This window comes from Hylobates moloch, unplaced genomic scaffold (genome assembly GCF_009828535.3).
Source record: "Hylobates moloch isolate HMO894 unplaced genomic scaffold, HMol_V3 SCAFFOLD_837, whole genome shotgun sequence".
NCBI classification, from domain to species: domain Eukaryota; kingdom Metazoa; phylum Chordata; class Mammalia; order Primates; family Hylobatidae; genus Hylobates; species Hylobates moloch.
The window spans coordinates 1-11534 of record NW_026653112.1 but is presented as its reverse complement, the minus strand read 5'-3'; the positions used below and the strand labels follow the sequence as shown (position 1 = coordinate 11534).

The 11534-nt window shown below is 48.0% G+C and overlaps 1 protein-coding gene across 1 annotated transcript; it reads left to right on the top strand.

The window, feature by feature from the left end:
• Positions 1 to 2587: 2587 nt before the first annotated feature.
• LOC116464502 (cytoplasmic dynein 2 intermediate chain 1-like) lies at positions 2588 to 10315 on the top strand (the record flags this gene model as incomplete). The annotated part of the gene is made up of 4 exons (XM_058435096.1): positions 2588 to 2672; positions 3044 to 3097; positions 4423 to 4843; positions 10233 to 10315. Coding segments are annotated over exons 3-4 (435 nt in total), but the record flags the coding sequence as incomplete, so codon positions are not given.
• Positions 10316 to 11534: the final 1219 nt, after the last annotated feature.

Here is an 11534-nt window from a genome sequence, read left to right as displayed (position 1 = left end):
GTTTCCATTTTTCATTTGGACTAAATCTGTTTTTTTTTTTTTTTTGAAACAAATACCCAAATGCTCCCTTTATTTATACCTTTAAGGAAGTGTTTCTCAAAGGGAAAAATTGAATAGTTATGGTATATTCTCTGCAGGAAATCATCCTTGATTGATTTTGCTCAGCTGAAGTTAGGTTTATCATCAAGCTCTGTTGTACCAGGGTTGTGGGGTTGTACCCTGTGTTGTTGGAGTGTGTTACTGTGGCGTGGTGATATGTGGTTAGGTTTAGCATGAAGCTCTGTTGTACTGGGGTTGTAGGGTTGTACCCTGTGTTGTTGGAGTGTGTTACTGTGGCGTGGTGATAAGCACCTGCGTGTTCTGCACTGAGGTTCTGCTCAGGCCTCAGTGCAGCTGTGGAGCAGGAGCGGCACAGAAGAAGGAGCTGTGGCTGCACTGGCAAAGCTCATGCTCTCCTCGGGGAGACCAGCACGGATCTTGTAGGAATCGCCATCGTGAGGGTTGCCAGGAGGCAGTGGTGCAGTGTGACAGGAGGCGCCCCAGGTGGGGGCGAGGGTGCAGAAGGGGAGTCCCAACCTTGCCTTAGAGCACAGTCAACCTTTACTGTCCTCATGGTTCCTGTGGGTTGGGGTTTGGGGGTGGCGTGGGGGGACGTTAGAGTGCAATCCTCACGCTCCCTGAAGGTTGCGTCGGGCTGAGGGGCCCTTCTGAGGTGTGGGCTGGTGCTGGCCTCTGCCTGGGCCTCCCTGGGAGTGCTTGGGCATCCTTGTGCTATGGCAGCTGCGTCTCCCAGGGTGCACGGTGAGAGCAAGCGGGTGCCACAGCCAGGTGGAAGCTCTGGAAGGGACCCTGAGCAGGAAGGTGCACACCTGGCCCTCCACCCCGTCCTCCTCATCAGAAGTGTGTCAGGGCGGGCGGCTTGAGCTCAGGAGTTTGGGCAACATGGCGGAACTCCGTCTCTACAAAATACAAATATTAGCCAGGTGTCATCCCAGCTACTCGGGAGGCTGAGGTGGGAGGATGACTTGGGCCGAGATGGTGCCACTGTACTGCAGCCTGGGTGACAGAACCAGACCCTGTCAAAAACACAAAAAGACGACGATGAAGGAGAGTGTGACATAGAATCTGGCCCACGTTCGTGGGAAGGGGAATTGGCTTGACTTGTAGAGGAAGGGTTGTTGAAGAGTCAGTGGAAATGTTTTAAGACCACGGCACCTTGTTCTTTTAATATTCTCCCTCAGATTCTTAGAACAGTTAGGTACCTGGTGAGCCGGCTGCCCGGATGCCTCCTTTCCCGGCACGCACAGTGTCGATTCTTTAACGGCTGGTGGTCGTGAGGCGCTGCGACATGCTAAGCAGTGCTGGGTGACACAGAGGACTAAGATAGGCCTTCCTTTCCAGAAGGTGAGGGCTTAGCTAGAGAGGTGTCATCACACTTGAAAGGTGGATTATCCAACGAGGAGCAAACACTTCCGCAGTAGAAACAACAAACATCAGAGGAGTTGGACGGTGTTTTTGGGCCTGGGGCCTTTCTTGGGTTTTATCTGCACAGCCCCAGCTCTGCAGCAGTGCTCGGTGTGTGCCAGGAGCTTGGCGTATATTTGCTGAATACTAGTACAGGGCCCTGGAGGGCCAGAGACACGGGTGAGCTTGTGGGCCCACGGGTTGCCCAGTGTGGCAGACGGGTGTGATAGGGTGTCCTCAGGGACAGGCAGGCTTTCTTTGGCGACCCTTGAGCATTCACTCCACCACAGGTGTCGGTTCCACTCCTGATTTGTTCCTTGGCAGGACTCTAGAGCTGAAAGCTGCTGAGCCTTGTGATGCCTCACTGTCCTCATTAGAAAAATGGAGCCGGTAGCCTTCTTAGTAGGGTTATGAGATTTAAATATTGTGCTTGACTCAGGATAGCATCTGGTATGCACCAGATGCTAAACTCATTTCTGTCTGTCATGCATCCCAGCTGCTGTTTCTGTGTAAAAGGCCGTGGTGTGAGACAACAGCAGCCTTCTAATTTTCTTTTTTTTTTTTTTTTTTTGAGACGGAGTCTCGCTCTGTCACCCAGGCTGGAGTGCAGTGGCACCATCTCGGCTCACTGCAAGCTCCGCCTCCCGGGTTCACGCCATTCTCCTGCCTCAGCCTCTCCGAGTAGCTGGGATGGGACTACAGGCGCCCGCCACCTCGCCTGGCTAATTTTTTGTATTTTTAGTAGAGACGGGGTTTCACTGTGTTAGCCAGGATGGTCTCGATCTCCTGACCTCGTGATCCGCCCGCCTCGGCCTCCCAAAGTGCTGGGATTACAGGCGTGAGCCACCGCGCCCGGCCTAGCCTTCTAATTTTCTCACATACTCTGTGGATCAGGAGAGCTCACAGCAGCAGGCTTAGTTCTGTCGCTGATACCTGGGGCCTCGTCTGGGGAGACTTGAGGTTCAGGAGGTGGTGACTCATGAGGGGCCACGCCTCTCACACACCTGCCCTGGTGCTGGCTGTGAGGGACCCTCTGGGCTGTGGCATCTGTAGGGGCCTCTCCCCAGGGCTGCTTCTCTTCCTCACAGGGAAGTATCTGGAGCTGCAGCCCAGGAGGACCAGGCGGAAACCCATTGTCCTGGGAGGCCCACGATGCCTTCTGTCCTGGGTTGAGCCCAGCGGCCACAGAAGGAGCACAGACTTGGGACGTGAGTCTGTTGTGACTGTTTTTGGAAAATACAGTCTGACACAAGATATTTTAAACCCACAGAATATTTGTCCTTCCTCTGTTGTTCAACTGCTGTTATAACGTGTTTTCACTTTTATTTTATAATATTTAAGTTTTGAAGTAGCCAAAGGGATACATTTTATAATAATGTGTCATTTTAGACTAGTGAGTAATTGTTAAAAATCTGTATTTCTGTTACCTTTTATTCCAGGAGGTAGAGAAGTATTTTCTGGCATGTCAGGAATTAACTGCCGTTGATTTAAATGGCCTAATGAAAAAGCAGCTCACTAGAGCACAGAAAATTAATTATTTTAAACTTTAAACATTCTAACTTTATACTTTTCTATTTAGAGAAGAACCAAAGATGATACCTGGAAAGCAGATGACCTCAGAAAACATCTCTGGGTAATTATTGTAAAGATTTGGATTGGGATCTGTGCAGGACTCGTGTGGTTTTCTTGGACCCGCTTTACCTGGTACACGACACGGTATAACTTTGGTTACGTGTGCCTCATTTCAGAAGTACTTTCAACTCAGAGGTGAAGGTGTGCAGCTAATGATCCCTCTGGAACGTTGGTTAAGCCAGCTGGACATTCCCACCACTCGTGGGGCCTGCCATGGCTCAGGGGCCTCCGCACTGCTCCGGGGCAGGGAATGCTCACTTCAGGGGTCGCAGCGGTGGGTGGGGAGAGGGGCTTTGGGAATGAGAGTCCTGAGAGTTTTAGAATGAGGGTCGTTATTTGTATGGGGCCCAGGCGGTTTGTGTTTTAACAACTTTAAAAGACAGCTTCAGTATCTCTCTTTTAACACATGTAGCATTTTATTTATTTATTTATTTTTAGTTAATTAATTTTACTCTTTTTTTTAGAGACAGTGTCTCACTGTTTTGCCCAGGCCGGAGTGCGTTGGTGGAATCATAGCTCACTGCAGCCTTGGTGAAACCATAGCTCACTGCAGCCTTGGTGAAATCATAGCTCACTGCAGCCTTGGTGAAACCATAGCTCACTGCAGCCTTGGTGAAACCATAGCTCACTGCAGCCTTGACCTTCTGGGCCTGAGCTGCCCTCACACCTCAGTCTCTCGAGTAGCTAGGACTACAGGCATGAACCACCAGGCTTGCTAATTTTTTAATTTTTGGGGGTAGACATGGGGATCTTGCTATGTTGCTCGGGCTAGTCTTGAACTCCTGGCCTCAGGCGATCCTCCTGCCTTAGCCTCCCAAAGTGCTGGGATAATAGGTGTGAGGTACCATGCCTGGTCCTACTTATTTTTTTTGAATTTTACTTTATTTTTCATATTTAGGGGGTACAGGTGCAGGTTTCTTACATGCATATCTTGTGGAGTGGCGAAGTCTGGGCCGTTAGTGCTCCTGACACCCAAATTGTACCTGTCACCCGAATAGTGAACATTGTACCCAATGGGTAATTTTTCACCCTCTAATACACGTATTTTAGATTTGATTTGCCGATCAATGTGAATGTCCATGATATTGGGGCGCTGGTGGGCAGTTGTAGAAATCTAAGCTTGACTCCATGTCCTTTAGTGTTCTAAGAATTCTCATCCATGCAGGCCTTGGCCCATCTGGGATTGGAAACTGGGATTGGAAAGTAGCTGAATGCAAATATGTTTTAAGGTCCTTCAGCTGCGTGTGCTTCTCACATTCAGGTATTAAAAGTCTAATGGAAATCTGCCTTCCTGGTCACAGAGGACCCTTTGTTCTCTTGTTTCAGGCCATACAGTCAGGCGGTTCCAAGGAAGAAAAGAAGCACAGAGAGAAGAAGCTGCATAACGAGTCTGAGATGGACCTTCCTGAACACAAGGAGCCAAGGTTCAGGGATCCTGACCAGGATGCCAGGAGCAGAGACAGGGTGGCCGAAGTCCACACAGCTAAGGAGATTCCTCGTGGGGAGAGGGACAGAGACAGACAGAGGGAGAGGAGAAGAGACACAAAAGACCGGGAGAAAGAAAAGCTGAAGGAGAGACATCGAGAGGCAGAAAAGTCTCACAGCAGAGGAAAGGACAGGGAAAAAGAAAAAGACAGAAGGGCCCGGAAGGAAGAACTCCGGCAGACGGTGGCCAACCACAATCTGCTGGGCCAGGAGACGCGCGACCGGTGGCTTCTGGAGCGGGCGGAGAGGAAAGGCCGCTCAGGTGGGTCCCCGCTTGCCTTCCCGTGGTTCCACCTGAGGTGCCGCGTTGCTGCTGGTGACAGGTTGATAGCTTGCTGCCTCCCCTCCCTCTCTCCCCCCTTCCCTCCTTCCCCTTTCCTTTTTTTTCTGGACAGGGTCTTGCTCTGCCCCCAGGCTAGAGAGCAGTGGTGCCATCACAGCTCATAGCAGCCTCAACTTCCTGGGCTCAAGCGATCCTCCCACCGCAGCCTCCCAAAGCACTGGCATTACAGACATGCCACTGTGCCCAGCTGGCTCTGTTTCTTTTAAAAGTTCTTGCTGTTTGGGACATTTTCCTCTTTTGAAATGTTCATTTGTTATTTTTGTTTTCTCTCATAGTTTTCACAAATGTTTTATCTTTGAAGTTAGAGGTCCCTGTTCTCTCTCTTGTGGGGTGTGTGTGTGTACTTTTTATCATTGTTTTCCTTTTGGTATTTTAAAAACTTGTTCAGGCCAGGTGTGGTGGGTCATACCTGTAATCCCAGCACTTTGGGAGGCTGAGGTGGGAGGATCGCTCCAGCCCAGGATTTTGAGACCAGCTTGGGCAACATAGGGAGACTCCATCACTACAAAAAATAAAAAAATTAGCTGTGTGTGGTGGCGCTTGCCTGTAGTTCTAGCTATTTGGTAGGCCGATGTGGGAGGATCCCTTGAGCCCAGGAGGTCGAGGCTGCAATAAACTATGATTGTGCCACTGCACTGCAGCCTGGGCAACAGAGTGAGACCCTGTCTCAAAAGAAAAAACAAAAACTCTAAAAACCATTTAGCCAGCTGAGCAGCTGAACGTGGTGGCTCATGCCTGTAATCCCAGCACTTTGGGAGGCCAAGGTGGGTGGATCACCTGAGGTCAGGAGTTTGAAACCAGTCTGGCCAACATGGTGAGACCCTGTCTCTACTAAAAATACAAAAAATTTAGCCAGGCATGGTGGCGTGCGCCTGTAATCCCAGCTACTCAAGAAGGCCGAGGCAGGGGAATTGCTTGAACCAGGGAGGTGGAGGTTACAGTGAGCCGAGATTGTGCCACTGTACTCCAGACAGAGCGAGACTCTGTCTCCAAAAGAAAAAAAAAAAATTCAGCCAATGAAAGGAATAACAGTTTTCTCATTGTTAGCTAGACTTTTACTATTAAAACATATTTCAGGGCCAGGCATGGTGCCTCATGCCTGTAATCCCAGCACTTTGGGAGGCCGAGGTGGGCAGATCACTCGAGGCCAGGAGTTCAAGACCAGTCTGGCCAACATGGCGAAACCCCATCTCTACTGAAAAAAAAAAAAAGAAAAGCAAAAATTAGCTGGATGTGGTGGCGCAGCTGCTTGGGAGGCTGAGGCATGAGAATCACTTGAACCCAGGAGGAGGAGGTTGCAATGAGCTGAGGTCACGCCACTGCACTCCAGCCTGGGTGACAGAGCGAGACTCTGTCTAAAAAAAAAAAAAACCCAAAAAGCAAAACCATATTTTAGGCTTATTATCTCAGTAAATCTCAGTTGTCATCGTAAATAAACAAAAATAAACCTCTTTGATAAAAAATATTTTCTAAAAGTGTGTTTTATTTTATTTAGCTAAATTCCTAGGAATTGTAAGGTAAAGGTACATACTTTTTTTCCTCCCCAAATGGAAATTTATTCAGTATTTTTTGGTTGTATAGGTAGTATATGCTTCTTGTTTTTTTTTTGTTTGTTTGTTTGTTTTTTTTTTTTTTTTTTTTTTGAGACAGAGTCTTGCTGTGTCGCCCAGGCTGGAGTGCAGTGGCGCGATCTGGGCTCACTGTAAGCTCCGTCTCCCAGGTTCACTCCATTCTCCTGCCTTAGCCTCCTGAGTAGCTGGGACTACAGGCGCCTGCCACCACGCCCGGCTAATTTTGTTTTTGTATTTTTAGTAGAACGGGGTTTCACCCTGTTAGCCAGGATGGTCTTGATCTCCTGACCTCGTGATCCACCCGCCTCGGCGTCCCAAAGTGCTGGGATTACAGGCGTGAGCCACTACGCCCGGCCAATATATGCTTCTTATAAAAATGTAAACTAGCACATATAAATGCAGAAGGAGTCTATTAGAAGAATAGGTAGTTACTCTTAGAATCAGCAGAAGGGTTAGAAGGCCTGGCTGTGAAAAGGATGGAAACCGAGGGCCTTTACTCATTGCCACCGTTAGATACACCGTATAGACACACCGTGATCTGTTTATCCATTTCACTGCTGGTGGCCATTTGAGTCATTTGCAGATTTACACTATTAGGAATAAGGCTGCTAAGAATGTTATCATGTATATTTTTTGGTGTTCATATATGTGCATTTCTCTTGGGGTGGCATATATTTGAGGTGGAATGGATGGGTTAGTTGGGTTACCACTAATTTTGTTTTCTTTAAAAATATATTTTATTTGTTGATTTATTGTTTAAAAAAATAAAGTAGAGTCAGGGTCTTGCCCTGTCGCCAAGGTTGTAGTGCAGTGGTGTGATCACAGCCCACCACAGCCTTGAGCTGAGTAGCAGAGTCTACAGGCTCGCACCACTGCACCTGGGTAATTTATTATTATTTTTGGAGATAGAGTCTCACTCTGTTGCCCAGGCTGGAGTGAAGAGGCACGTTCTCAGCCCACTGCAGCCTCTGCCTCCCTGGTTCAAGTGATTCTTGTGCCTCAGCCTCCCGGGTAGCTGGGACTACAAGCACATGCCACCACACCTGGCTAATTTTTTTTATTTTTAGTAGAGACGGGGGTTTCACCATGTTGGCCAGGCTAGTCTCGAACTCTTGAGCTCAGACAATCCACCCACCTCGACCTCCCAGAGTACTAGGATTATAGGCGTCAGCCACAGCGCCCGGCCAGCACCTGGATAATTAAAAAAAATTGTTTGTAGAGATGGGGCTCTCACATGTTGCCCAGGCTAGTCTTGAACTGGTCTCTAGCAGTCCATTTATCTTGACCTCCCAAAGTGCTAGGATTATAAGTAGGAGCTACTGCACTTGGCCTAATTATTTTTATTTTATTTATTTTTTTATTGAGATAGACTCTCACTCCGTTCTCCAGGCTGGAGTGCAGTGGTGTGATCTTGGCTCCCTGCAACCTCCACCTCCCAGGTTCAAGTGATCCTCGTGCCTCAGCCTCCTGAGTAGCTGGGGTTACAGGCACGTGTCACCACACCCTGCTGTTGGCCTAATTAATTTTAACAGTAGCTGTCCTACTATTTAATGCTCTTTTCAAAATTATTGTTTTTGATGTTTTTGGTATTTATTTGCAATAAAATCTTTTGTTCTCAGATCATCCTTTTTTGACTACCTGCTCATTTTTTCAATGTGGTGTTGAAAGGAATTGTACTGGAAAGACTTTTGAAAACTGATTGTAGACTCGAGTCTCTCAAGTTGTTCCCTCTGTACATCTCTTCTCATCTCCTTTCTTTCCGCACCGCCCATCTGTGCAGTGTGGCCTTTATCCAGGACTGGGTCCCCAGGCCTCCTCTGGAGCAACCCCTTGCCCTTGCTGGCTGGATCTAGTCTCATGGTTTTAAATACTGTTTGTCTGTGTCCTTATTTCGAAGTTTTTACCTCCAGCTGGGCATCGTCCCTGAATTCCAGGCTTGTGTATCCCCTGTGCTTTGATGTCTAATGGGTAACACAAACGCAGTGTACCCCACATGGAGCTTCCGGTAGCCCCTCCACACCGGCTGTCCTGCAGGCTTGCCCATCTCAGTTGATAGCACCTGCATCCTTGCGTCCTGAGGTCAGAAGACCTGGGACGTATCCTGATGTCCTGCTTTCTCTTCCAGTCTCTCGGAGAGTCCTGGGGTTTCAGCCTTGAAAATCTACCTGTTGTGGGGCCCTCCCCTTGTAACCCAGACTCCTAGAAGAGTGCTCAGTGCTTGGTAAATGCCTTTTTTTTTTTTTTTTCTGAGAAGGAGTCTTGCTCTGTTGCCCAGGCTGGAGTGCAGTGTTGCAGTCTTTGCTCACTGCATCCCCTGTCTCCTGGGTTCAAGCAATTCTCTTCCTCAGCCTCCCGAGTAGCTGGGATTACAGGCACACGCCACCACGCCTGGCTAATTTTTGTATTTTTAGTAAAGATGGGGTTTCACCATGTTGGCCAGGCTGATCTTGAACTCCTGACCTCGTGATCCACCTGCCTCGGCCTCCCGAAGTGCTGGGATTACAGGTGTGAGCCACCGTGCCCAGCCTGGTAAATGCTTTTTGAATGAATGCACTTTGCCTCAGTGATGTTTGAAAGTTTAACTTTGCCCTGATCTTTTAAAGTGTCCACTCTCTGAATTTTACATCTGATGCCTTTTTTGTGTGCAGATTCAGAAGTGAAAGTCCAGCTTTCCTTGTTGGATGATGCTTTGGTGTTATCGGTACCTGCCTGGCTCTGTTTGCCCCCGGTCTCTCTTGCAGGTCATACTGGGCCTTGGTGCTTCAGCCTCCCCAGCCCAGGATGGATGCTGTAGTCTGGTGCCCTGGGGAGTCTGCCGCACCTGGCTTCCTTGTTTATTCAGGGGCCTCTGGCTTCCTTGGTCCCCTCAGCAGTGGGGGTGCCAGGAGGTATGGGGGCTGCTCTGGGTCCTCAGTGCATCCAGGAGGGCAGGCATTTCCCTGGAGCTCACATTTGGCTAAAGTGTTTGGCTGATTGGGCTGGTTCTCCTGTTCAGACTAAGCTCTGCTTCTGCATGATGCGCAGAAACCCTGAAGGCTGTATGAGTTTGGTCTGGTGCCCTCTTGAATTTCCAGGGGTTACTCAGACATTTGCCTGGTTGCTTCAGCAGCAAACTGAGTGAGGCAAGAAGTCTCTCTGTTCCTTAGTGTACGAGTCTGTCCTCATACTGCTGTACAGAAACACCCGAGGCTGGGGAATTTATAAAGAAAAGAGGTTTAATTGGCTCACAGTTGGGCAGGCTGTACAGGAACACGGCTGGGGAGGCCACAGGAGACTTACAGTCTTAGGGGAAGGTGAAGCGAAGCAGTGACGTCTTACAGGGCCAGGGCAGGAGGAAGGGAGAGAGTGGGGAGGTGCCATACACTTTGAAACAACCAGATCTTGTGAGAACTCACTCAGTATCACAAGAACAGCACCCAGGGGGAAATTCACCCCCATGATCCAGTCACCTCCCACCAGGTCCCACCTTCAGCATTGGGGACTACATTTCAGTGTGAGATTTGGGTGGGGACACAGATCCAAACCATATCACTCAGATTGCCATGTTCATCTCCTTCATTTTAAATTTGATACTAGAACTCTTCATTCTTGAGTTGGAGGCATGTGTTTTAGTTGAAGAATATTTTAAAATACATATTAATAAATATAAAATGTGCAATACCATCCATAGCAAGATGTTAAAAGAGCTTTTTGATGTGCTAACATTTGGGAGTATTAAAAATATGTTTTACTTTTAGTAAGTAAAGTAAGAAGTGAAGAGAAGGATGAAGACTCTGAAGGAGGAGATGAAGACAGAGAGAGAAGATACCGAGAAAGAAAGGTACACGAAGCAGGGCCTGGGGAAAGGGTTGTAAAGGATGTTTCAAGCATTACTGTTGGAAGCATTTTTAGAAAATGTCCTAAGCCGGGATTTCAGGCCTGGAAAAGGCCTCCAGCACTGTGTGTAGCCGGTTTCTTTCCCTCATAGTCCAGTGTGCTTTTCTGATTCCAAAGGTAGCATGTGATGATTTTAGAAACTTTAGAAGATACAAATCAGTAATAAGAAAACAGAGACCGTCTAATCCTCACCCACAGGTAATATTGATAGCATTTAGGTGTGTCTTTTTCCACGTCTCTATATTTGTGCATGTACAACATTGTTTTCTGTAGATTTTTACTGTTTTATAAATTGTTTAAACGGAACACATTTTGAGCCTTTTCCTGAGTAATCCTGTCTCTCCCTGTGTTTCAGCGCGCGCGGCTTGTTGTTCCACGGTGCAGATGTGTTGGTGCTCTCCAGGCACCTGCGTTCTGCACACTTAGGTTGTTTCTGTGTGTTTGTGTTTTTTGTGTAAATTATAAAGACATCCAGATGGGATGCTTTTTGGTTCGTTCATAATTATTCCCTTATGATTAATTTCTGGAAATGAACTTGCTGGATCAGAGTAAATGTAAACTTAACCCATTAGCTTTACATAAAAGTTGTAATTATTTATATCATCAGAGCAAAATTCCTCATGTCCTAAGCAGGAGCTGGGCACCATCTTCGTTTAAAAGTTTTGCTCATTTGATTCAGAAGAAAATGGCATTGCTGGGCATTTTTGAAAGCAGGTTTACTGTCTTTTGTTATTTACTACTTGTGTACTTTTGCTTATTTTTTTTCTCTCCTTTTTTTTATTTTTTAGAGACAGGGTCTTGCTCTGTCACCCAGGTTGGAGTGTTTTAGTCACAGAGATGGTTAAACTCTGGTCCCATTTTCAAGACTCTCCATCTGCATGGGACTAATTAGGAGAGTGATGTGAGAGATGTGGCAGCCTTGTGCTGTCATACTCGCCAGAGAGGGCATCTCTCAGAGAAGTCAGAGCTTGCCCAGGAGGGACCCCAGGGCTGGCAGAGCTTAGGCTGAGGGCCACCAGCATGAGGGATGAGGCTGTGGAGGCCAGGAAGGCCGACTGTGAGTGCTGGGCGCCATGTGGAGAGGCCAGGAGGGCCGACTGTGAGTGCTGGGCGCCATGTGGAGAGGCCAGGAGGGCCGACTGTGAGTGCTGGGCGCCATGTGG